Below are 26134 nucleotides of genomic sequence, written 5' to 3' on the forward strand. Positions count from 1 at the left end.
CTCCCTCTCTCCTCCTTCTCTCCCTCCTCCCTCCCCACCTCCCTCCTCCCTTCTCCTCCCTTTCTCCTCTTTCTTTCCCTCCTCCCTCCCACTTTCCCTCCCTCCCTCCTCCCTTCCTTCTCCTCCCTCTCTCCTCCTTCTCTCCCTCCTCCCTCCCCACCTCCCTCCTCCCTTCTCCTCCCTTTCTCCTCTTTCTTTCCCTCCTCCCTCCCACTTTCCCTCCCTCCCTCCTCCCTTCCTTCTTCTCCCTCCCTCACTCCTTTCTCTCCCTCCCTCTCTCCTCTTTCTCTCCCTCCCTCCCTACTCCCTTCTTTCCTTCTCCCTCCCTCCCTACTCCCTTCTTTCTTCTCCCTCCCTCGCTCCTTTCTCTCCCTCCCTCTCTCCTCTTTCTCTCCCTCCCTCCCTACTCCCTTCTTTCCTTCTCCCTCCCTCCCTACTCCCTTCTTTCCTTCTCCCTCCCTCCCTCCCTTCTCCCTCCCTCTCTCCTCTTTCTCTCCCTCCTCCCTCCCTCTCTCCTCTTTCTCTCCCTCCCCCTCCCTCTCTCCTCTTTCTCTCCCTCTCTCCTCTTTCTCTCCCTCCCTCTCCCCCCCTCCTCACACACTCCCTGAGGGCAGAGACCACATAGTAGGTGCTTCATAGAGGCCTATGGACTGACCACAGCCCCAGGCGCAGCAGCCTCCTCCTAGTCTCTGGCAGGCTTAGGTAGGAGAGAGATGGGCGCAGGAAGGGCAGAGCCAGGCGCAGGGGTGCTCTGCTCATGGGGCACCGAGTGTCATGGAGGGGAGCTGCGGGGAGGAAGTCGGGAGGAGACAGATGGAGGCACGTCGGGTAGAAAGAGAAGCCCGGGTGGGTCATAGAAGCCGGGAGCAGGGCCAGGCGAGGCTGTGGGGAGCTCAGCCCGCTAGAGGCAGAGGAGGAAGGAAAGGAGGCCACTGGGAGAAGGAGAGAAAGAAGAGCGGCGAGTAGTGAGCGCTGGAGGGCAGCGGAGAGAGCAGAGCTGGAGGAGAGGGATGGCGGCACCCGCGGGGCTTGGAGAGCAGCATCTGGCCGGGGGTGTTACTGGCTGCTCGAGAATGGAGTCACATAGACCGCGCGTGGGGAGGGCTGGAAAAGGCACGTGGAGCGTTTTGGGTGGCGGGAGGGAATGTGGTGTGAAGAGAGCAGGCCAGGGTGATCCAGGGAAAGCTGGGTCTTGGGCTGGCCTGGGAGGGGATGCCAAGGAGCCTTGGGGTGTGGGGAGGACATGACCCCCCCACCGGACACTTGTGTGCTGGGTGCCCCCCTAAATGCCGCATAAACCTTGCTTAATCCTCCCCCAACTAAACCACCCTCTAAACGCAGTAACCAACTGGGACCAGGGCTGCCTGCCCCCCGCCCCGCCCCGCCCCGCCCCCAACCTAAAGCCGCTAAACACCCCGTCCCTGCCCGGCTCCCCACTCGGGCGGGAGCAGCGCCCAGACCCAAAGGGCTGAGCCACCTCTAAACCTGAGGAACTGACTTTGGCCCTGCGGGCCGCCGTCCTTTGGGTCGGGGGAGGGGCCATCCCGGGAGGTGGCCGGGAGGCCGGCCTCTTGGTTATCCGCGGGGGCGCTCCGGTGGGAGCCTGGCCACGCCAGGCCACGCCCGCCCGCCGCGCTTACTCTGATTGGCCTGAGGGCTGAATAGTTGACTCTTCTCATTCATTGGGACTTCGTCGTGTCTGAGAAAACCACTGTCTCTCTAAACTTTTCCAAGGAAACTTTGATAACGAACGCCTGGCGATTGCTAGACAGAGAATCCCCTACCGGCTTGGTCGGGTAGTAGATGAGTGGCTGCTCGACAAAGGTAATTAACCAGAATTAATTAATGAACTTAAAACTCACTCTTAACGGTGCAGAGCTCTCTCTTGTCCCGCCCCCGCCCCCCGACGAAGGGCAGATTGGCCGAGGCCCCCCCTGGGCTCCCTCCCCGTCTGTGGAGAGCCTCTCCCTGGGCTAGCCTCCGAGGGATGCTGAGCTAGAAGCTGGCAGCAGCAGAAGTGTTTGGGGAAGGGAGGGATGTTCAGCAGCCGGAGCACAGGGTTCATTCATTCATTCGCTCATTCACTCATTCATTCACTCATTCCTTCATTCACTCATTCATTCCTTCATTCACTCATTCATTCATTCACTCGTTCACTCATTCATTCACTCATTCCTTCATTCACTCGTTCACTCATTCATTCACTCGTTCACTCATTCATTCACTCATTCCTTCGTTCACTCATTCATTCACTCGTTCACTCATTCATTCATTCACTCGTTCATTCCTTCATTCCTTCACTCGTTCACTTGTTCATTCTTGCCTTGGACAAACCTCAGAGCCAGAGAAGCTCGGGAAGGGGGGACAGCGGGCAGGAAGGCATCCCGTGGCAGGAGAGCCAGGCTTAGAAGCCAAGGTGAAGTGGGGAGAGTGAAGCCAGGCAGGGAATGGGAGGAGTGCAGAGGAGAGAGGAGCAAGAGGAGAAGGGCTGGAACGTAGAAGCAGGTGCCTGTCCAGGGTCCTCGGGGGCCTGGGACAGCCCGGCCCCCCTGGCATCCTCGAAAATGGAGGAGGCCGCTGAGAAAGGACCGAATGGCCCCGGCAGCGGGGTGGGAGAAGGCTTCTGGGGGCCCAGGGTGGAGTCCGGCCATTCTGCCATCCCCCCTCCCACCCTTCAAGTCCCCCCCTGAGGGGCAGGGCGAGCTCTGTACCTTTAAGGCTAAACGCAAGGGGGACATAGAACTGCTAAAAGTCCACTTAACCAGCTGATAACTCTGCTTTTAAATGTTCACTGGGGATCCCCCACTAAAGCCCTGTAACCTCCTGACCCCCCAGGTGGGGACTAAACATGCCGATAACCAGACGTGATAAACCCACAGCAGGACCAAAAGTTAAAGGGACTGTAACGAGATCGCTAAAAGCAAGCGAGCCGAAGCCCACATTGGGCTGCTTTTCTCTCCAGCGGGGCGAGCTTTAACCCTTTGAGGAGTGTGCCAGGGGGCCGGGCGAGGCAGAGGGGGATGGCTGGGGCCTCGAGGGTCGCTTCACCCGGGTCCCCAGGGCCCCCTCTCCGGACACCAGAGAGGCCAAGAGAGAGAACCCGCCTGAGGCTGGGGCACCTTGTGACTCGGTGGGGCGGGCGGGGAAGGCAGGCTGGGGACAAGGCAGGTGCCACCCGGAAGCAGGCGAGCGGCTGCCGTCAAGGCCTTTCGAGAGGCTGACCGGATGGGCGTCCCATCTGCTCTATGGGGCCATCGCGGGGGGAAGGGCTTCGTCAGCCCCAGGAGTGTGCGCTGGGGCATTAGCAGCCCCCCCCTCCCTCTGGCACTCTGGGAAAGTGTGCGGTCCGTCGGCACCAGAGAAGTGAGCCAGTGAGCCCAGGAGAGGGGAGCGAGCCAGGCGGGTGGGAGGAGAGGGAAGCCCCCCAGCCTTGGCCCCAGGGATGGGCCCGGGGACAGGCCAGGAGTGCCCAGGGTGGCCTGAGCATGGAGGGGGCCCAGGAGCCGAGTCACAAGTTGGCCCATCCTCAGCCCGGGGTCCGTAGGGGGTGGGGTGGGGCCAGCAGGCACCCTAACACTAAACCAGATCTTTAACGAGGAGCTAAACCAGAAGCTAACGAGGGCTAAGCCAGGACTTAAACTGCCCCCCAGCACCAGCAGCTGAAGGCCTGGGGGAGAAGGGGGCCCCCAAGAAGCCCCACCCCCAGCGCCAACCCCCCAAACCAACCCCCAAACCAGAATTAAACCTAAGCTTAAACACAATTAAAACGATTTTCTAAAAACCAAATGACAAACGCAGCAAACTCAGAGGGTTAAACCGACCCCCAGATCAGTTAAAAACCAAAACCAACCAAACTGCCAGCCCCTGCCAGGGGCGAATTCCGAGGTGTGCCCAGCCGGCGGGGCCGCGGCGACCAAAGTGGAGCGTTTTGGCTGTCAGTAAATCGAGGTCCCTTTAACGTTTATCCGTGTCGGTGCTTGGCCTCCATCTGGGGGGGCAGAGGCCCCCGGGATGAGGGAGGCAGGCTGGTGCCCTCTTCTCTGCACCGTGGGGAGAAGAGGGAGGAAGAGGTGGCAGGCAGAAGGCCCGGAGGAGATGGGACTGGAGGGAAGGAGGGCGCAGGGCCCGGGGGCCGCTTCTCCCCTTCTCCCTCTGCCTGCCAGCCTCTCTCTGGGCCTCTCAGTCTCTGTCCCTGTGTGCCGCTGCCTTTTCCTGTCTCTGTCTCTTTCTGGCTCTTGTCTCTCAGTGCATCCCTGTCTGTCTCTCTGGCTGTCTTTCTGTATCTCTCACCGTCTGTCTCTGTTTCTGTCTGTCTCTCCCTCTTCCTGCCTGTCTGTCTTGATCTCAGACTGTCTTTCTGTATCTCTCACCTTCTGTCTCTGTTTCTGTCTGTCTCTCCCTCTTCCTGTCTGTCTGTCTCTGTCTGTCTCTCACTGCCTCTCTCTCTTTCTTCTTGTGTTTTGTCTCTGGCTTACTCTTGCTCCTGTCTGCCTCCCCGGAGGGTCCCCAAGGCCCAGAGCCTGGCGCAGTGTGTGGGGTCGCACGAGCTGGGCAAAGTCCCTTCATTCCCCCGGCCTCAGTTTCCTCATTTGTAAAATGAGGGGCGTGGCCTCTAAGGTCCCTCCCGGCTCTCCGGCCCTGTGACCCTCTCCAGGATGAGGAAGGAGGCTGGAAAGAGCGGGAGCGGAGAGGCCGGGTCACGGGCAGGGAGGGAGGGAAAGGGCGAGATGGAGAGTAAGGCAGAGGAGAAAGGGCCCAGGTGCGGCTCTGCCCAGGCTGGGCGTGGGCGTGTGCGTGTGTGCACGTGTGTGCGTGTGCGCGTGCTGGGGCTCCCCTCACCCCCGGGGACCTTCTGGCTCAGCCAGGGTGGGGGTAGGGGCTGCAGCTGACGAGCATTTTCCCTTTGGTTGTTTGTCCTTGGCCCTCTCCCTGGTCTCCCTGCCAACCCCTCTGCCCGTCCTCCCTGCCATCCTCTCGTGCCTCCCTCCCCTCTGCCCACCTTGGCCTTCTCCTCGCGCTCCTGCCATTCGCCGTGCCCCCTTCCCCTCTCGGCCTCTCCCGGCCCGGCCTCCCCAACCTCTGCCCCCGTGTTCGTCTCTCCTCGGTCTCCTGCCGTGCCCCCTTCTCTCCCCACTTCATGCCGCCCTGGTCTCCTTCCCCTGCCCGTCTGCTGCCACCATCTTTCCTCCGTGGCCTCCCCCGTGCCTTTGCCCTGCGCCTTGCCGGCGCCCATCCCCTGCCTCGCCTCCCCCTCCCCCCTTGGCTTCCCCTCTCCCCACTCCTGGCAGGCCGTCAGCTGACCATCTTCAACAGCCAGGCGGCCATCAAGATTGGGGGCCGGGACCAGGGCCGCCCCTTCCAAGGCCAGGTGTCCGGCCTCTACTACAATGGGCTCAAGGTGCTGGCCCTGGCCGCCGAGAGCGACCCCAACGTGCGGACTGAGGGCCACCTGCGCCTGGTGGGGGAGGGGCCGTCCGTGCTGCTGAGCGCGGAGACCACGGCCACCACCCTGCTGGCCGACATGGCCACCACCATCATGGAGACCACCACCACCATGGCCACCACCACCACGAGGAGGGGCCGCTCCCCCACCCTGCGGGACAGCACCACCCAGGTCAGTGGGAGCCCCGGGAGACAGCGGGGAGGGGAGAGGAGGGGGGTTGGGGGGCCCTGTCGGGACTGCCCGTCCCCCGTCGTCGTCAGAGAGGTACCCCTGGGGGAGGGGGGGGCCTCTGCTGCTTGCCTACCACCAATGGGTGGCCCTGGGCAAGTCACTCAACCATCCGTCCCAGGCCACAGCTTCCTCCTGTGTCGCAGTAAGAGCCAACTGTATGCAGTTTCACACCATTTTATACCCAAGGGGACCACGACTATGGGAGGCCGGAGCTCTCGGCCCCGGGACTCTCTAAGACACCCGATAGGTTTAGAGTAGAATGTGAGCCCTTCGAGGGCGCCAGCAACTGCTGCGTTTCTGTCTCGGGATGCCCCACGCCTGCTGCATAGACCCTTACTAAATGCTTGTCCTGTTGAACTCGACTCGTCTAGAGGGCTCTGTGGTGGGAGGAAGGGCCTGAATGGTCAAAATCACAGGAGGGCAAACCAGGCAGATGAGGAAGCTGAAGTTAGAGACAAAAAGGGACTCCCACCCAGCGCCGCGTAGATCCAGGCAAAGCTAGAGTAAATCTGTGTCCTCATGTTGGCGAGCCTGGAGCCCAGCCCTTCCTCTCTCTCTCTCTCTCTCTCTCTCTCTCTCTCTCTCTCTCACTCTCTCTCTCTCTCTCTCTCTCTCTCCCTCTCTCTGTGTCTTTGTCTCTGTCTCCCTCTCTCTCTGTCTCTGTCTCTGTCTCTCTCTCTTTCAGTCGCCCCCTATTCTTGGGGTCCACAAACATACCCACATCTCTTTCATCCTGAAAAAACAACTGTCTCTTTGACCTCGCTGCTCCCCCAGCTTCCATCCTGTGGGCTTCTCCCCTTCTCTGCTCTCCCCCAAACTCCTAGGAGTGGCCTCCGCAGATGCGCCTCCTGCTTCCTGCTCAAGCCCTTCTGAGCAGGCTCCAGGATGGTGCGCAGGTCACCACTGATGTCTGCCTGCCCTTTCTCAGTCCTCAGCCCTGTGCCATCGCTGGCCATCCCCACTTTTCTGCCCGTGGCCTCTGCGCTTTTCTCTTGGCTTTCCCCATTTCCGCCTGACTGCTGATTCTTGTCCTCCTTCACTCTGCCCGAATGCTCTCCGGGGCTCTCTCGGGGCTTGGGGACCCCCCCCTGCTCTGTGGTTATCTTGGATGCTCCAACTTATAAACGTTTCCTCCCTCGGAATGTGAGCTCCTGGGGGCAGGTGCTCGTTTTGGTTTGGGTTCTGCTCAGCCCAGGGCCCGTCCCTCAGCAGGTACCTAATACATTCTTGTTGGTGGAGCCCACCATTTCCCATGGGTTCTGTCATGACACCTGCCTCGGGAAACTCTTCTTCTCTCCCCATCTCTCTGGTCATTCGACCTCCACAATCTCTCCCACATCCGTCCCCTTCTTTCCACTCACACAACCACCAGCCCAGTTCAGATCCGTATCATCTCTTGCCTGTGTTATTGCAACAGCCTCTTACTTGGTCTCCTCTCTTCTAGCTTCCTCCCTTCTTATTTTGTTCTCATCAGAGCTACCAAAATGGTCTTCAAAAGCCATAGATCTGACCACATCACTCTCCTCCTCAAAGACCTTCAGTGGCTCCCTACAGCTGCCACAATGAAATGCAAACTCTTCAGTTTGTTCCATTGAGCTGCCACCTACTTTCCTGGCTTTTTCTCTCACACTAGTTATTTTCATCTACTTTTCGATCCAGACAAAGTGATCTACTTGCTATTTCCCAGATTTGGCTTTCCATCACCCAGGGAGAATTGTCTTGGACAGTTTGTTCTCCATGCCTGCCTCACTTTACCTTTTAGAATGCCTCGTTTCCCTCTAAGCACCCCTTCAATGGGGAACTGGAATTCAGAGATGAAGTGATTCCCTCCTCAGATAGCATCCTCAGTAGAGTCAGGACTAGAACACACCTCCTCACCTTTGGTCCACCCTTTGGGGGGGGCAGGTAAAGAGATTTTATTTTACCAATTCCATCTAAGAGTTTTCCACATAAGTTTTCTGAAGTTATATGATCTAAATGATCTACCTTCTTCCCTCCCTCCCTTCCCCCTCCCTAGAGATAGTCAGCAATTTGATCTGGGTTAAATATATATTATTGTGCAAAACCCATGTCCATATTATCCTTTTTTTGAAAGAGAACAATCCTATAAAAGCAAAATGAAGCCATAATCTAATGTGAAAATAGTCTGCTTTGATCTGTATCTTGTCCATCTGTTCTTTCTCTGGAGATGGACAGCATTCTTTGTCGTAAGTCCTTCAGAATGGTCCTGAAACATATTGTTGAGAGTAGCTAAGTCTTTCACGGTTGATCATTCCACAATGTTGCTGTTACTGTGTATAGTTTTCCTGGTTCTGCTTATTTCACCCTGCATCAGTTCACGTAGGCCTTTTCAGCTCTTTCTGAAGTCATCTTGCTTCATCATTTCTTATAGCACAATAGTATTCCATCACCATCAGATACCACAATTTGTTCAGCCATTTCTCAATTGATGGATATCCCCTCAATTTCCAATTCTTTCCCACCACAAAAAGATCTGCTATAAATATTTTTGTACAAATAGGTCCTTTCCCCATTTTTATTATCTCTTTTAGATACAGACCCAGTAGTGGTATTACTGAATCAAAGATTATGCACTGTTTTATAGCCCTTTGGGCATAGTTCCAAATTGCCCTCCAGAATGGTTGCATCAGTTCACAATTCCACCAACAATGTATTAGTGTCCCGATTTTTCCACATTGATCTACACTTTCCATGGTCTGTTCTGGGTTGAGGAGGAGGGTTTCCAGGATATGACTGGCCTAATCTGGTTTTCTAATGAGGTTGTTCATCACTTAATCAATTTAGAGTCTACCAAATGGGTTCTAGGGAGATTGTATTATTGTCCTTAAGCTCTAAGTCTGCATTTCAAAGATGTTCTTGACTTGTTTAGTTTTCTGAACTTCTTGATCAAGAGAATGGAGAAGTATGCAAACTCCTTCTCTGAATTATGTTTGTAAATGTATAAAAGTCATAGGATTAATAAGTAAATTTATTATATTGAGAGAGTGATTAAAACTTTTTGTTTTAGAAAAAGCAAGTTCTAAGACCCTAGGTTTAGAACTCCTGCACTAGACAGAGGCCTGGAACGGTGGCCTAGAATGGTAGACCACTTGAGTAGGAGGGACCTTAGAACATCGTATGCCAGAATTGGGTGGAAGAGAAATCTTAGAATGTAAAATGGCAGAGTTGGCAGTGGGTGGGGGGACCTTGGAATAGGGAATGTCAGAGCTGGAAGGGATACTCAAATAGAGAATGTCATCAAAGTTGGAAGTGACCTTAGAACAGAGAATGTCATTAAAGCTAGGAGAGACTTTAGAACAGTGAACATCAGAGCTGAAAGACAGTTTAGGAAAGAGAATGTCAGAACTAAAAAGAATCTTAGAATAGAAAGAGACCTTAGGATAGAGAATGTCAGAACCAGGAGAGAGCATAGAACAGAGAATATCAGAGCTAGAAGGGACCTTAGAACAGAGAATGTCAGAGCTGGAAGGGATATGAGAACAGAGGATGTCCAAACTGAGAAGGGACCTTAGAACAGAGAATGTCATTAGACCTAGAAGAGACCTTAGAACAGGGAATGTCAGAGTGGAAAGAGACCTTAGAACAGAGAATGTCAGAATCAGGAGAGACATTAGAACAGAGAATGTCAGAGCTGGAAGGAATATGAGAACAGAGGATGTCATTAGACCTAGAAGAGACCTTAGAACAGAGAATGTCAGAGTGGAAAGAGACCTTAGAACAGAGAATGTCAGAATCAGGAGAGACATTAGAACAGAGAATGTCAGAGCTGGAAGGAATATGAGAACAGAGCATGTCATCAAAGCTAGAAGAGACCTTAGAACAGAGAATGTCAGAACCAGGAGAGACATTAGAACAGAGAATGTCAGAGCTGGAAGGAATATGAGAATAGAGGATGTCAGCGCTGAGAAGGGACCTTAGAATAGAGAATGTCATCAAAGCTAGAAGAGACCTTAGAACAGAGCATGTCATCAAAGCTAGAAGAGACCTTAGAACAGAGAATGTCAGAACCAGGAGAGACAGTAGAACAGAGGATGTCAGAGCTGAAAGAGACCTTAGAACAGAGAATGCCATCAAAGCTAGAAGAGACCTTAGAACAGAGAATGTCAGACCTAAAAAGGAGCTTAGAACAGAGAATGTCATTAGATCTAGAAGAGACCTTAGAATAGAGAATGCTAGAACCAGGAGAAACCTTAGAGTAGAGAATGTCAGAGTCAGAGCTGGAAGGGATATGAGAACAGAGGATGTCAGAGATGAGAAAGGACTTTAGAACAGAGAATGTCTTTAGACCTAGAAGAAACCTTAGAACAGAGAATGTCAGAACCAGGAGAGACATTAGAACAGAGAATGTCAGAGATGGAAGGGATATGAGAACAGAGGATGTCAGTGCTAGAAGGGACCTTAGAACAGAGAATGTAAAAACTGGAAGGGATATGAGAACAGAGGATGTCAGAGCTAAGAAGGGACCTTAGAATAGAGAATGTCATCAAAGCTAGAAGAGACCTTAGAACAGATAATGTCAGAACCAGGAGAGACATTAGAACAGAGGTTGTCAGAGCTGGAAGAGGCCTTAGAACAGAGAATGTCAGAACCAGGAGAGACATTAGAACAGAGGATGTCATGAGATCTAGAAGAGACCTTAGAATAGAGAATGCTAGAACCAGGAGAAACCTTAGAGTAGAGAATGTCGGAGTCAGAGCTGGAAGGGATACGAGAACAGAGAATGTCAGAGCTGGAAGGGATATGAGAACAGAGGATGTCAGTACTAGAAGGGACCTTAGAAGAGAGAATGTCATCAAAGCTAGAAAAGACCTTAGAACAGAGCATGTCAGAACCAGGAGAGAGGATGTCAGAGCTGGAAGGGAAATGAGAACAGAGGATGTCAGAGATGAGAAGGGACCTTAGAACAGAGAATTTCATTAGACCTAGAAGAGACCTTAGAACAGAGAATGTCAGAACCAGGAGAGACATTAGAACAGAGGATGTCATGAGATCTAGAAGAGACCTTAGAATAGAGAATGCTAGAACCAGGAGAAACCTTAGAGTAGAGAATGTCGGAGTCAGAGCTGGAAGGGATACGAGAACAGAGGATGTCAGAGCTGAGAAGGGACCTTAGAACAGAGAATGTCATCAAAGCTAGAAGAGGCCTTAGAACAAAGGAGTTCAGAGCTGAAAAGCACTTTAGAACAGGGAATATCAGAGCTAGGAGGGATCTCATATGATTGAAAATGGGCAGAGGGGAGAGGGGAATAGGGAATACACATTTATGTAACACCTACTATATGCCAGGCACTGTCCTAAGTGCTGTACAGTTACTCTCTCGCTTGATTTCATTGGGATAGCAAGATTAACATGGACATCCTAATACACAGAGGCCAATTTTAGCTTAGCTGCACCACTGGGACCTGGTGGCTGAGACCCATCCCTGGGCTATGACTCTAGAAGGACACGTGCCTTATTGAAGAGAAACAGACTAGACAACAATGAGAACGCGGAGCAGCAGGGGAAGATGGTAGCTGAGACTATTTAGGGAGATATTTCCATGCCGGGGTTGGAAAAGCACACCAGAGAGAACGGGGTGAAGACAGGTAGAAATAAAAACAATATTGTCTTTGGAGAATGTTCTGGATGGCCTGGACAGAAAAAGGAATCGAGTGAGTTTAGGAAAGATCAGAAGCTCAGCAGAGAGCTGGTACGCCTAGGATGGACATCTGCCGGAACGTTCTCGCAGATGAAGAGTAAGCAGGGTTTCTGTATCTGCCTCATGACAATGTTCTCCCTCAAAAGGTGGAGGGAATGGCAAGGGGAATATTCTCTTCTGAGTCTGATTGTCACCAAGCAGGAGGCACTGACTTCTGGGGTAGAAGGTGGGAACTTGGAAGGCAGGAGATCACTGTATCTTGGGGTTTGGGATAAAGAGAAAGGAGTTTGGCCTCCCCTTCTGTTTGGTGAGAGTAGGATACGTTGGGCTGAAGGTCTATGCGATAAGCAGTCTGGGACGCTCTAAAGAACGAAATTTGGAGGACTCCAAAGGAAACAGTTATGAGGGGGAAACGGAGTTATCTGAAGAGGCCCATGCATGTACACAGGGAGCCCCCAATCAGAATACGCATACATACATGACAGAAGCATGAACAGCTAACAGAGAATGAACATACAAATGTATCCTGTGCCTGAAAGACTACTGTCAAGAGTACTGAGGAGGGAAAGGAAAGTGAAGGACATCAGAAAGATGTTTTTTTTCAAAAGCCATATTGGAACAGGGCAGCTGGGTAGTTCAGTGGATAGGGAGTCAGGCCCAGAATAGAGAGGTCTTAGATTCAAATGTGGCCTCAGCCACTTCCTAGCTGTGTGACCCTGGGCATGTCACTTAACTGCCATTACCTAGCCTTTATCACTCTTCTGCCTTGGAGCCAATCCACAGTATTAATCCCAAGATAGAAGGCAATGGTTTTTGCTTTTGGCTTTTTTTTTACGAGCTAGGAAGAGAAACTCCATTCAAAATATAGGGGCAGCAAGGTGGCTCAGTGGATAGAGAGCTAAGCCTGGAGTTGAGAGCACCTGGGTTCAAATCTGGATGGAACCCTATAAATATACAGTATTGATTCTAAGATGGAAGGTGAGGATTAAAAAAAAAAGCTATATTGGAGGAAAGGAGCTGGGTTGAAGAAAGGAAGGTTCCCCTCTTCAGGGTGGATAGGACAATAACAGATGGAAGAGAGAAGGCAGAACTGCTTGGTTCTAATTTTGCTTGGGTCAGCTAGGTAGCAGGGAGGATAGAGTATCAGGCCTGGAGTTGGGAGGACCTGGATTCAAATGTGGCCTCAGACATATCCTAGCTGTGTGACCTTGGGCAAGTCACTTAACCCCGATTGCCTACCTAGCCCATACTGCCTTGGAATCGATGCTTGGTATTCATCCTAAGAAAGAAGTTGAGGGTTAAAAAAATTCTTATTTTGCTTGTTTTCTCTGCCAAGTAAAGGACATTTTTTTGGTTGTAGAAAAGACTGAAAAACCGGATTAATAGGGACTTAATGTCCGAGATAAGTAACAGGACCCCCAGGCAGCCTTGATAAGCTCCGGTTCCTTGGTCCGGGTGAATAGCATCCTCCGTCTTTGACAGAACTAGCAGATGTCATTGCTTAATCACTATCGGTGACCCCGAAAAACCATGAAGAGAAGAGATGCTGTAGGCCTGGAGAAGGGCAAACGTTCCCATTTTACAAATAAATGGGAAGGGAATGGGATTCGGAAGACAACAACAGGCCAGTGAATTTTCCTCGGAGTCCTAGCAAAATTCCAGGCTGAATTATGGAAGGGATTATTAATAATCATGGAGAGCCAGCATGGCTATCTCTGGAACAGACCAAGCAGACGAGCAGCCTTCCCTTTTTTGAGAGGTCAGAGTAATGCGGCAGGTATTGTTTATCTGGAGGTTAGCAAAGCCTTTGATGACAGGCTATTCTTGTGGAAGAAATGGAGGCCTGGAGAGACAGTAATAGATATAGGTGGGTTTGGAGCTGGTTGAATGGCTAGACCCCAAATGGCTGGATAACAACTTTTAGAAGTTTTGCTTTTTTTAAAACACTTACCATCCCGCTTAGAATCAATACTGGGTATTGGTTGCAAGGTGGAAGAGCAGTGAGGGCTAGGCAGTGGGAGTTAAGTGTCTTGCCCAGGGTCACCCAGCTAGGAAGTGTCTGAAGCCAGATTGGAACCCAGGACCTCCTATTCTCTAGGCCTGGCTCTCCAACCACTGAGCCATGCAGCTGCCCCCTGAAGCCTGTAATGAAGTGCAGCCAGGGAGACCTGTATCTCATATTCTCACTGTTCACCATTTTGGTCAGTGATTCAGATAAAGGTGTGGGCAGCCTACTGATTGATTTTCTAGATCACTCAAATATGGGAGGAGTAACCAACCCACTGGATGAAGAGTCAAGATTCAATACGATCTCAGACTAAACTGAATCTGAATTTGAATAGGGATAAATGTCAAGTACTAGACATGGGCTCAAAAAATCAACCTCACACGCTCAAGATGGGAGAAGCTCCATTGGATGGCAGTTTATTTGAAAAAGATCCCGATTTTTTAGAGACAGGTTGGTCGAGACGGCCTCTGAGAGTCACTGATCCTGTGACCACAGGGTCAGCGGAAGCCAGCCGTGGCTAGGGTCTTAGACTGCATTAAGAGGCAAATAGTCCACAAGGAGGTAGTGGATGGGCCTTCCGTCCTCCGCCCTCATCTGACTGAAGGATCGCAGTCAGGTCTGGGAATACTTCAGAAGGATGCTGGGGGAGGCTACAGAAAATGACAGCCAGGCTGGAGGAGGAAAGACCCTGAGGGGGCCCGGTGAGGTCCCGGGAAAGAGCAGGGCTCCAGGGTAGGCTTGGAAGATGAAAGATCTCTGCAGCTACTGGAACAATGAAGGTTGCCTAGTGTTGGTCTGTGCCCCAGAGGGCAGAATAGCAGCAGGACCTGGGAGGGAAAGAGGCCAACTGAAGGCAGGTGCAGGGGAGGACGACTGGAGAGCGGGCTGTTGGAGCAGCGGAGGATGCTGCTAGGTGAGAGCGAATATCCCACCACCCCAAGTATTCTGTTTAATTAGATGGAGTCATAATAACCAAAATAAGAACGCTGGAGTCCAAGGGAGAGAAGAGAGCTTAGCTAGAGTCAGGGCCGGGACAAGCAGTAGGAAAGAGAGCGCCTGCCGGAGCAGGGAGGCACTAGAGGATGCCGGAGGGCTCCTGAGCAGCGCAGCCTCCAGCACGACATCGAAGGCAGCTCTGCTGGTCAGTCGGGGCGTGCGGCCCAGTGGCGAGGCACAGCTCAGCCTCTCGTCCGTCCCCTGTCCCGTCCCCCACTCCGGGTTGCCCCTCCTGATCTCCACCCGGGAGAGTGACAGAGAGCTGGAGGAGGCTGTGCTAGAGAGGACAGATGGGCCTCCATCCCAGGCCGGCCCTCCGCGGTGTCTGACTGGAGGACTGGCCGGGGGCCATCTTTCTCCAGGAAGCAGAAGGAGCTGCCGTGGACAGATGGGCTGCTTAGGTTGGATCGGTGGGGGAGGGACGGCAGTGCGGCAGGCCACCCGAAAGAGGGGGGAGGGATGGGGGAGGGGAGAGTCCGAGATCTCATGCCTGGAAGGGGCTGAGCAGGTGGGAAGGGACCCAGGGGGTCGCTGCCTTCCTCAGGGAGCGGGTGGGAGGGATGCAGGCCGGGCCTTGGAGGATGGAAGAGCAAGGGCGCTCAGAGGTCACGGGCATGCGGGTGCCCCCCCCCCTTGGCCCCATCCCGGGATGCAGGGTGCTTGCTATTCGGGTCCTGCTCTCCCTCAGGCTGCTCCCTCCATCACACGCATGCACTGGGCTTTCTATTACTCTGGGAGCAGACATGAAGGAGAGAAAATGCTGACACAGTCGGCTCGGGTTGTCATGGCAACCACAGCCCTAATTAGTGTGTGCGGCCTGGTTCTCTCCAACATGGGGGGGGGAGGGGGAGAGGCAAGGATGGGAGGGAGGGAGGAAGGGAGGGGAGCCCTCACAACTTGAAAATGCTGCATCCTGGGGCCTGCTCGACCCCCTTCCTGCCTCCCCCCACTTTTCCCCAGCTAAAGGGGAGGCAGCCCCTCCCATGAATCCTTGACACCCTTTCCCCATCCTAATGAAGGTGCTGCCTGCTCACTCCCACCCCTTTTCCCTGAGTTCTCACCCAAGAAATGAAACCCTCTATTTCCTGACCTCCTTCTCGAGGCTGGGGTTCATCTTCTGAAAGGAGGCCCAACCCAGGCTATCGGGGCCTTAGAACACAGAACATGAGAGCTGGGAGAGTCCTTAGAACACGGAACATGAGAGCTGGGAGAGTCTTTAGAACACAGAACATGAGAGCTGGGAGAGTCCTTAGAACACAGAACATGAGAGCTGGGAGAGTCCTTAGAACACAGAACATGAGAGCTGGGAGAGTCCTTAGAACACAGAACGCCAGAGCTGGGAGGGATATTAGAACAGAGAACATGAGAGTGGGAGAGTCCTTAGAACACAGAACATGAGAGCTGGGAGAGTCCTTAGAACACAGAACATGAGAGCTGGGAGAGTCTTTAGAATACAGAACATGAGAGCTGGGAGAGTCCTTAGAACACAGAACATGAGAGCTGGGAGAGTCTTTAGAATACAGAACATGAGAGCTGGGAGAGTCCTTAGAACACAGAACGCCAGAGCTGGGAGGGACATTAGAACACAGAACATGAGAGCTGGGAGAGTCCTTAGAACACAGAACATGAGAGCTGGGAGAGTCCTTAGAACACAGAACATGAGAGCTGGGAGAGTCCTTAGAACACAGAACGCCAGAGCTGGGAGGGATATTAGAACAGAGAACATGAGAGTGGGAGAGTCCTTAGAACACAGAACATGAGAGCTGGGAGGACCTTAGAACACGGAACATCAGAGCTGGGAGAGTCCTTAGAACACAGAACATGAGACCTGGGAGGGACCTTAGAACACAGAACATCAGAGGTGGGAGAGTCCTTAGAACACAGAACATGAGAGCTGGGAGAGTCCTTAGAACACAGAACGCCAGAGCTGGGAGGGACATTAGAACACAGAACATGAGAGTGGGAGAGTCCTTAGAACACCGGACCGCAGAGCTGGGAAGTAGTTAATAACATGAAACAAAACCTCCAAGTGAGATTGAACTTCGGAAACCAACCCCCCATTTTAGAGCTTTTGTATACTGAGGTCCAGATCACTCTCAAAGTCACCCAGCTAGTAAGCGAAAGAACCAGGCTTAGCTCTTGGCTCCGGCATTGTGCCAGGCTCTCTTCTACAGCCCCCCACTCCACCTCGGGCGGATACAACAGGAAGCAGGCTCAGATTCCAGGGAAGCACTAACTTCTCCGGGGGTCCCCTGTCTGCCTCCCCATTCTTGTCCCCCCAGAACACAGATGACCTCCTGGTAGCGTCAGCGGAGTGCCCCAGCGACGATGAGGACCTGGAGGAGTGTGAGCCTAGTACTGGTGAGTGTCTCTCCCCCCTCCCCCCGGGGGCCCCTGTCTGCTGACTCATCCGGGAGGAGGGGGCGACCATCCCTATACCACCCCAGGCCCCCCGAGATCTGGGACCCCCAAGGGATGACGGCTAGGGCTTAGCTCTCCCCGACACCCCCAGCTGACCTCCCTTTCGTGACAAGGGCCCAAGTCCAGCCCCTGTTGGTGGCTGTGGGATGGGCTCGCCCATCTCGGGGGTCTGTAGCTCCTGGTAGATGTAGGTAGGCTGGGAGAGGAGAAGGGAGAAGCCTCTGCGGCGGTGCTGAACCACAACTCCCGTGAGCTCTTGGGGAAGGAGGGTGGCGAGGGCAGGCTTCCTCCCATTATCCCCCACCGGAAGGACATCTCGCTCCCAGGAGCCTTTGGGGGGGTGCCGCCAGCCTCCAAGGTGGGGCCAGCTGTCGGTGACGGCCTTTGGGGAGGATGAACCCCGCGGCTCCCCAAGAGAAGGCTGCCAGGCCCAGGAGATGCAGGGAGTGCGGAGGGATGGTCAGGACTGGCTTCCCCTGGCTTGCCCACCCCCATCCCCCTGCACCGCTAAGGTGGAGACGCCGCTCAGAGTAGAGCATCCTGTGTTCCCCACCCAAGCCCGTCCCTGCAGGGCCCTGCCTGGGCAGGCCAAGGATGCGAATCCTGCCCGCAGGGAGCTTCCACATACCATTAAATGGACAGATTAGAACAGATGAGAGCAAATACTTATGAAGTACCTACTGTGTGCTTAGGGGGGCAGAGTCAGAGTTTGGGGAGATGGTCAGGCGCCCATTTAGAGCATCAGACTGTGCGTAAGCCTCACAAAGCGGGGATCAGCGGGGATCAGTACCCAGCATGCACAGGGCGCTTTGAGGCTAGTAAAGGGCTTTCTGGCCAGGGTCTCCTTTGAAGTCTCTGGGGGGAAGAAGGAGAGATCATGGAAGCCTTCCAGGAGGAGGTGGGCCGGTAGCTGGACCTAAAGCAGTTCTGTTAGCACAGAGCCTAGGCCCCGTGCCAGCATGTGAAGGGTGCGTGTTGACGGCCGCAGGGCGGGGAGGCCATCCTCGGAGAAGGGAATGGTGTGGCCAAGGAGGCAGAGAGCAGGGGGTGGGGGCAGGGAAAGGACGGCAGATGGAGCCAGGAGGGGGCCTGGAACGCCAGCCTGGCTTAGACTTGACCTGGGGAGCGTAAGGAGGGGAGGACGCAGCCAACGTCGGGCTTCAGGAAGGCCCGTGCAGTGGTGTAAAGGGGGAGACGAGGGACCGTGGGGCCGGGAGCGCTCCTGGGGAGACGGCTCTTCTTCTGCCTCGCCATTATGGCTGGCCGGCTGGCCAGCCTTCTCCGGGGTCAGCTGGGAAATGGGCCTTAATGTGGTGCCGGGATCATACTGGGGCAGCTCAGCGCGGCCAGGACGTGCCGGAGCGACGGAGGCAGGGCTCCGTGCGGTCGTCTCGGAGGGCGCAATCCCCGGCTCCTCGCGGGGCCTCGTCCATGTCAGGTTCAAAGCAAGGCTGGCTGGGCTCGGGCCGGCGCGATTGGGGATGGGGGAGGGCAAAGAAAGAGTCGAGGATTCCAGCCCGGCGAGGGGCAGTTTTAATATCAAGTATTCAAGCTTACTCAACATTTATTAAGCACCGAGTGTGTGCAGAGCAGGGCCGGGGTCCTATGAAGTTTAGTAACTCTCAAGGCGAAAGGGGATCCGAGTGAGAGTTCAGCTGCCATGTGTTGATCGCCGTTGGCGAGGCAACCAGTTCTGGGGAATGAGCTTGGAGCAAGGGTAGCATAGGCACAGGGATGCGCCACCAGGCCATGGGGCGCCATGGAGAGGTCGTCTAATCCAGGCCCCCATTGGAAAACAAGCAGAACGAGGCCCAGAGGGCTTCAGGGAGGAGGAGGCAAAGGCATGACTTGACTCTGCCTGTCCCCCGCTTCAGACCCGGCCTCGCCCTTAGCCCAGTTACCTAAAGACAGATCTCCAGCACTTTCTGGCATTCTCAGCAGAAAAGGGTGTCTGAGCTTCCGGAACAGTCTGAGAAGGCCGGCCCTCCCTCACTTTGCCGGAGCATCTTTGTTTCCCGCCCCAGAGGTCCAGCTTCCACACTAGATGAAAGGCAGAAGGAAGTGAGGAGAGCCTGGCGGAGGCAAGCCCTGAGGAGAAGGCTGAACTGTCAGGTGGACGGGAGAAGAAATGAATTACCTGTAGAAAAGGGCAGCAGTCTGGGGCCGTGCAGTGCAAGGGAGGCAAAGGGTCTGCCCGCGGTGATACGCCTGAGGGCTTCTCTGTACGGCAGCGTCCTATCAGAGGCACCAGTAGGAGGGCTGACAGGGAGCTGCGAAGGAAGTGGTGCATTTAGGGGTGGGAGGAGGCTGACAAAGCAGGCGATGGGACTGCGATGGGGCAGAAGCAGCCTTTGGGGCCTGACAAATGGGCCCCTCCTAGGAGCACAGGGCGCAACGGCCAACCAAATAGGGTCCGCTGTTTGGGGGTGCTTCGGCCTTGCCTGGCCCAGAGCCATCTCTTGTAGATATGGGAACGGGAGGCACCACGGGCTCCTCTTTGTCCTCAAAGGGCACCTTCTACAAGGATCTGGCTGGGCAGCTCTTGGCTTGAAGGGGAGGGAAAGGGAGAGGGCTCAGACACTTCCCTTCAAGGGGCTCTGTAGGAAATGTAACTGCCCGGCTGAGGCGCCATCTTTCCCTGGAGCAGTTGGCTCATAGAGGCTACTGGCCTCCCAGAAGGTGCAGCTCCAGCGGGTGGTAGAGTCTATTATGGGCTCCTGCTCTGTTCTTAAGACCCAGGAACAGCCCTCACCCACTCGCAGACCCTTCTGGATCTTTGGAGAAGAGAGGATGGGCAGTCATGGGAGGCTGGAGAGGAGAAGAGAGGATTGGAGAAAGGATCTCCATTCAGCAGCGGGTTGGATGGGATGAGATGAGTCTCTTGTTCTCTGATGGACTCATAACCTCCTTTCCCTCCCCAGCTGTGGGGGAAGCCCTAGAGGGAGATGAGGAATCCATACTGTGTATCAGTTCCAGGACAGAAGAGCAGTAAGGGCTAGGCAAAGGGGTCACACAGCTAGGAGATCTGTGAGGCCAGATTTGAACCCAGGATCTCCCATCTCTAGACCTGGCCCTCTATCCACTGAGCCACCTCACTGCCCCAAGGAGGGATTCCATAGGACACAAAGTCTGGCATCTTGCCTCTTCCTCTCCGGTGCATCCTCCGAGACCAAGAGCTCCAGCCCGAGTTTTGAATCTGGGGCCTTCCCAACTCCAGCCAGCTGCTGGGGTCCCCTGATCAGGGGCAGGGCTCCTCCATTCTGGAGGCTTTTACACTTCAGCATCCATCAGACATAAGGGGCTCAGGGAGAGGCAGCGGGGGTTGAGAAATGACTTATTCAAGATCACGTAGTCAGGAAGTCACAGAACGAGGATCCAGATTCAGATTGTCCAGATTGCAAATGGTTGAGTATGTGCCAGGCATCTTCCAATCCATAGACCTGTTGGCTGGAGATGTTTTCCCCAGCCTGTGAGCCCCAGGGCACAGGAAATTCCCCTTCTGGTGCTGCATTGCTGAGAGCGTGATGGGCGCACAAGCCCTCATGCATCCCTCCATCCCTTCAGAGGACCAGCGAGGCTTCACCCAGGAGCAGAGCCCTGGAGGGTCTGCACCCATGCTTGATGCCAGGCAGGGCCAGCCTTTACCCACTCTGGCTGGACCCTGGCATAGTTTCCCTCTTGCTGACGCTGGCGATCACTGGAAGATAACTGAGTCCAGCTGGCTGCAGAGCCTTCCTGTTGCTTCTTCCCGTGGTCCAGGCACAGGACGTCAGAGCTCAAGGAGCCTTTGGAATTCTTCTAGTTTTACATCTAAGGAAGCCCAGCTGGGCCCGAGAGGAAGAGGGCATTGCCCAAGATCACCCACTGAATTAGGGGCAGAGCGAGCACTCTAATTCGCCTCCAGGTTCAGGCTTCTCCTACTAGAGGTCCGAGATGGGAAGAACTGGAACAATAGGAGAAGGGAAGAGTTCAAACCGATCATTCAACACACTCATTAAGCATTTACTATGTGCCTGACCCTGAGCTATGCAAAGAAGAAACCTGCCAGGGCAGCTGGGTGGCACAGCGGAGAGAGTGCCTGAACAGGGTCTGTGTTCAAATCTAGCCTCAGACACTTCCTAGATGTATGACCCTGGGCAAGTCACTTGATCCTATTTGCCTAAAAAACAAAACCAAACAACAAAGAAACAGAACCTGCCCCCAAGAAGCTTCCATTATGATGGGAGGACCAGTGTGTAAACAAATCCTTATATACTGTAGGCAGGAAGGAACTAGATTCTGGGGGGGCCTGGGAAGGGCCTCCTGCTGAAAGTGGTGCCCACTCCGAGTCTCCTTTTCCTGTTTGGACTCTGTGGCATCTTTTTTTGGCCAGGGACAGCTTTCCTGCTTGTTTTTTGAGTCTCCAGGGGGGACAAGAGTAGCAGAATCCCCCAGGCTCAGGGCAGCATTCCCCCTGGAGTAGATTGTTGGCTGTCCACCGGAACTCCATCACAAGTTCTAGTGAAGGTGCCCCCTTCCCTTCCAAGACTGGTTGTAGGGGCAGCTAAGGTGGCTTAGTGTACAGAGAGCTAGATTTAGAGATGGCAGGTCCTGGATTCAAATCTAGCCTCAAAAATGTCCTAGCTAGGTGACCCTGGGCAAGTCACTTTACCTCCATTGCTCTTCTGCCTTGGGACTGATTCTATTGATTCTAAGACAGAAGGTAAGAGGCTTTGTTTTTAAAGATTGGTCCTGTGCTTTTAGCGTCTGGCCTAAGAGGGAGACAAATACTGGGGTGCTAATGGGGGGTTTGGCCGTATCACTGCCCAGTTCTATTCCAGCTCGAAATGTCTGTGATTTTGAGAAAGTGACCCAGAAGCCTTCTGTCCACAGGATCGATCCCCAACCGTAGCTTGGGCCTGGGGCTGCTGAAACCCTTCTGGAGAGGTCTTGAGGGCCTTCTGCCTCTGCCCCTCAGCTCTCACTCCTAACGTCCGTGTTCTGTGGAGGAAGATGGGGAGACGGCAGAGAACTCGACCCTCCTCCCCCAGCTCCATCTTAGGAGCTGGACGGTTGTCTTCCGCTCACCTAGCTTTGACTTAATTCAGGGTCAGACCAGAGTCCTTTTTCAATCCTGTTGGACTCTTGGTTACCCCATTTGGGGTTTCCTTGGCAAAGACGCTGGAATGGTTTGGCATTTCCTTCTCTGGCTCATTTTGCAGTTAAGGAAGCTGAGGCAAGCTGGATCAAGTGACTTGGCCAGAGTCACTCAGCCAGTAAATACGAGACCAAAATGTGACAGGGTCGGCCTGCTGGTCTACCAGCCAAACCCTCTCGTTCCAGCAAAGTACAGCTAGGCGATAGATGCTTGTTGGATTGTGTTGGATGGGGGAGAGGAAGAGCCACACCAGCATTTCAGAAAGCCCCATCCCTGCCAGGGTCCAGCGAGGGGCTGCACACAAAGGGGACTTAGAGGCTGTGGCCGCGTCTTTCCAAGGTTTACCCCTTGCTCAGATCGTTGATCGTAGACTTGCCCGAAGGCCTTCGTTGCTCTATCCCCCCTCGAAGGGAAGGGAAGGGAAGGAGGGCGGATTTGGAGGCCGAGAACTCGGCCGTGAATCCCACCTCTGCAGCCACTCATTTGGCCCCAGAGAAGTCGCTTCCCATCTTGGGGAGCTGCTGTTGGGGGCGCCCCACATTCAGGTCCGCCGAAGCTGGTCAGACGAGGGCGTAGGGCCAGGGGCCTGCGAGGGGGAGCCCAGAGAGGCCTGACACTAGGGGAACCCTTCCGACCCTCAGGGCTGGCTGGGGCTGGAGCAGAGACGCGGCCGGTTGAGCAGGGAGCGCTTTACTGAGTGGGGTCGGGGCAGCTAGGTGGCTCCCTGGAAGAGCGCAAGGTCCGGCCCCAGGAGACGGCCAGCCAAGCCAGACAAGCTCGTCCTCGGACCCTTCCTCGCCGGAACCCCCGTGGCCTAGCCCTGGGCGCTCTTTGGGCTTAGCACTCCTATGCAGTATTGATACTGACAGGAATGAAATCTGGCCTCAGACACTGCCCAGCCACGTGACCCTGGGCAGGTCACATGACCGCCGGGGCCTAGCCCCTTAGACAGAAGGTGAGGCTGATAAACAAATTCACTGAATGTTTGGGGCCAAGGACAGCCCCAGGCCAGCGTCCGGCCCTCCACATACAGGGATGGCAGGAGGGCCGCGAGGTGTAAGAAGCCTGGAGACCAGAGGGAGCCGCTGGAGCCGGTGTGGTGGCGCTGGACACGGTGGTCATGTTTAACCCTTTCCTTCCCTTAGCATCACTACTGTTTATGGGTCCCAATGAAGAAGCAGGGAGGGCTGGGCGACGGGGGCAAGTGACTTGCCCAGGGTCACACAGCTAGGGAGGGTCTGCCGGCCCTGGCCCTTCGCTGCCCCCAACGCGTACCTTAAGACGATCAAGCGTGGGGGCAGGGTCCGAGGACAGGAGGGGGAAGGGCGAGAGATTCCCCAGAGGGAGCCGGCTGGATTTGGAGAGTGGGAGAGAGTGAGGAGTAGATTTGGAGCCGGAGCGCCCCCCGCAGGAGGGGAGAAGAGAAGCAGTTCAGACAGGGGAGAGTTTAGGGCTGGTAAGATGATGGGTGTCTGGGGCCTCCCAACGGAGAGAGGGAGAAGAGGGCTCGGGACAGCCTGGGGGGGTGAAGCGGAGGAGGGTGAAGACCCTGGGCAGGCGGGGCTAACTTCGGACCGTAACTCCAGGCGAGTGGAGAGGCTGGAAGCCGGGCGGGAGGGTCGAGAGGAGCGAGAGCAGGCGCCGGGGACCCCGGCCAGGAGGCCAGCCACGACAGGGAGGGAGATCTAGAAGGTCAGGGCCGAAGAGAGGGCCATCTCCATCCGATGGCCCCGAGGAGGAGCGGAGAGTCTAGGCCGAGGCTGGCGAGGAAAGACCAGGAGGAGCTGGGGGGGTGCATGGAGCCCAACGGCTCCCCGGTGGACCCCGAGATCCTGGGCAGCGAGGAATGGAGTGGACTTGAACTCGCCTCCCTCACCCTTTCTCGGAAGCCCCCCGTCAGCCGCTCGGTCCAACTTGAGCCTATTCACGAAGCATCTGCCCTGTGCCAGGCACAGGGAGGCGGACAGCCTCCATCCGGGCCCTTTTCTCCTCCGCCCCCCCTCACCCAGGAGGAAAAGGCTTCTGGTGAGGATCCTGCCCGGCTCCACCCCTCACACTTGCCACGAGGGCCCCGGAGCCAGCAGAGGTCACTGGCAGGACTCGAACTTGGATCCTAAACACTGATCTGGGCTGCTTCGGGGCAGACAGCGCCACACCCTTTTCCGAAGGAAGAGCCCGGCTGGAGTTGGAGCATCCCTGCACAGTCACAAAGCTGGGCCGCGTCCGAGGCGGTGCCGGCATCCGGATCTTCCCAGGCCGATAGCCGGCCTGCGGGTGGCCTTCCTTGATTCCGGCTCCCAGGGGAAGGGCGGTGAGGCACCAGGAATCCTCTGAGCCCAGCCGCGGCCTCGGCGGGGCTGGGGGGGGGCGCACAGGGAGCCCCCGGAGCAGAACCGACGAGATCTGGGTCCGGAGGATGGGTGGCTCCGCCTCTGGCCTTCTGATCTTGGCCGCGCGCTCACTTCTCCACTGAGGGGGCTCCTGGGCGGCCAAGCGCTCTAAGGTGGGCGTATCTTCCGTCCAGGGTAGGAAGGGGGGAGCTTTGCACCCCCCAAAGGGTCCGCGTTCTCGTTGGGAGCGCCTCTTCCACCTTGGCGCCGGCGCTGGTTCCGAGGCCTGGGCAGGAGGGCTGAAGTGACTTGTCCAGGGTCACCCAGCCAGAAAGCACCTTAGAAAGGCTATTCTGAAGACCAGCCGACTCCCTGGGCTTTCTGGGTCTGGACAGTCTTGCAATAGAGTGAACCTCTTCGTGCATACGGCCCGGCGCGTGGGTGTGGGGAGTTAAGGGGGGAAGGGACCACAGGGGTCTGTGGCAGTTAGTGAGGGCTTCCTGGAGGAGGGGGCCTCGAACTCGGGACCTGAAGGGGCAAGTGAGAGTTGGAGGAAGGCAAGAGAAGGGCCTGCCAGGCAGAGGCCCAGTTTGCACATCGGCGGAGAGGCGCGAATGGGTCTGCTTGAGAAGGGATCCTGGGAAGGGACCAACAACTGTTAGGAGCCTCCAGTCGCACCCTCAGAGGGCGCCGCGCTTGGGGCAGAAGCCCTGCTGGCAGCCGGGATGGAAGCTTTGCTGGAGGCGGTGCTGGGGAGTCGGAGGCTCGGACTGGGCCCCGGCCTGCCCCAGAAACGCTGCCGAGGACCCCCCCCCCCCCCGGCCTCCGTTTCCCATTCATGCAGCTGGAAGGTGGGCTGACGGCGGCCCAAGAGCCTTGATGGCTCCGACGCCGTGGAAGCCTGCAGAGACGCAGGGAGGGACAGTGCGACGATGGACGGAGGGAGCTGGGGGCCAACCAGAGAAGGGCCCTGGCCAGGATCCCGTCACATCGGCGGATCAGGCACCCCTGGGTGCAGGGGCTGTCCCGGGGCGGGGAAGACCCTCTGCACCTAAAGACCCTTAACGTGGACATCCCCAGGGACGGAATTTGCAGCCCACCCATCCCCGGCCGGTGCGGCTCGCGTCCATCCCCACAAGGAGGCCACCCAACGTGCGGAGGGGCCGTCTTAGCCCTCAGCTTCCATCTGGGGGTCAGCCCTGTGCAGTGGTTCCCAGGCAGAAGAGCAGTGAGGGCTAGGCCATGGGGGTGAGTGGCTAGGAAGAGCCTGAGGCCAGATTTGAACCCAGGACCTGCCTCCAAGCCTGGCTCTATCCACTGAGCCACCTGGCTGTCCCTTGAGAGATGGCCCCACGCCCTCTTCTCTCCTCACACATTTCTTGGGTGACGGGGACGAGCCGGCCGGCCGGCCGGCGCTGAAAAACCGCACGGTTCTTTGCACGAGCCCAAGCGGCCGCCTTTTCTCCATGCCAGCCTTCGAGCTCTGGGCTGTGGCCCAGGACGGGCCCAGGACGGCGGAGAGGCATAAATGGCGCCCCGAGGACATCTGGGACCCACACGGGCCGAGACAACAGTGGGCCGTCTCGTCGCCCCTCAGGAACGTCCCTTCTTTGGGAGAGGAGCCCTCGTTGTGCCGTCCAGGAAACCGAGGCAAACACGGGCATCCTTGACCTGGAGCCTCCCCGGCGCCAGGCCCGGCCATTTGTCCTCTGCGTCACCAGCTGCCGCAGTCAGCCGGGCCCTGGGCCAAGCTGTGCCGGAGGATACGAGCAAGAAGAAAGGCAGCCCCTGCTCTTGAGCTTACCATCGTGCGCGGAAGGGTGGGGGAGGAGGTGCCCAGCTGCCCCCTGGGAAATGAGGCTTGGCCTGGCTGCCCTCACCAAAAGGAAGTGACTTGTTGAAGAATCTT

General features: G+C 55.7%; 1 protein-coding gene across 24 annotated transcripts in view; it reads left to right on the plus strand.

Annotated features, from left to right (window-relative positions):
• Nucleotides 1–26134, plus strand: part of LOC103103990 (neurexin-2) — a 125946-nt gene that overhangs the window by 87092 nt on the left and 12720 nt on the right. For 15 of the 24 annotated variants that reach the window (XM_056801489.1, XM_056801497.1, XM_056801490.1 and 12 more), the window contains 3 exons: nucleotides 1735–1824; nucleotides 5289–5614; nucleotides 16620–16698. In XM_056801489.1, coding sequence (XP_056657467.1) covers nucleotides 1735–1824; nucleotides 5289–5614; nucleotides 16620–16698 — 495 coding nt within the window. The remainder of the gene's footprint in view (nucleotides 1–1734; nucleotides 1825–5288; nucleotides 5615–16619; nucleotides 16699–26134) is intronic. The other 9 variants (XM_056801494.1, XM_056801504.1, XM_056801505.1 and 6 more) reach the window with 1 other exon arrangement.

This window comes from Monodelphis domestica, chromosome 6 (assembly GCF_027887165.1).
Source record: "Monodelphis domestica isolate mMonDom1 chromosome 6, mMonDom1.pri, whole genome shotgun sequence".
Classification (NCBI taxonomy): Eukaryota; Metazoa; Chordata; class Mammalia; order Didelphimorphia; family Didelphidae; genus Monodelphis; species Monodelphis domestica.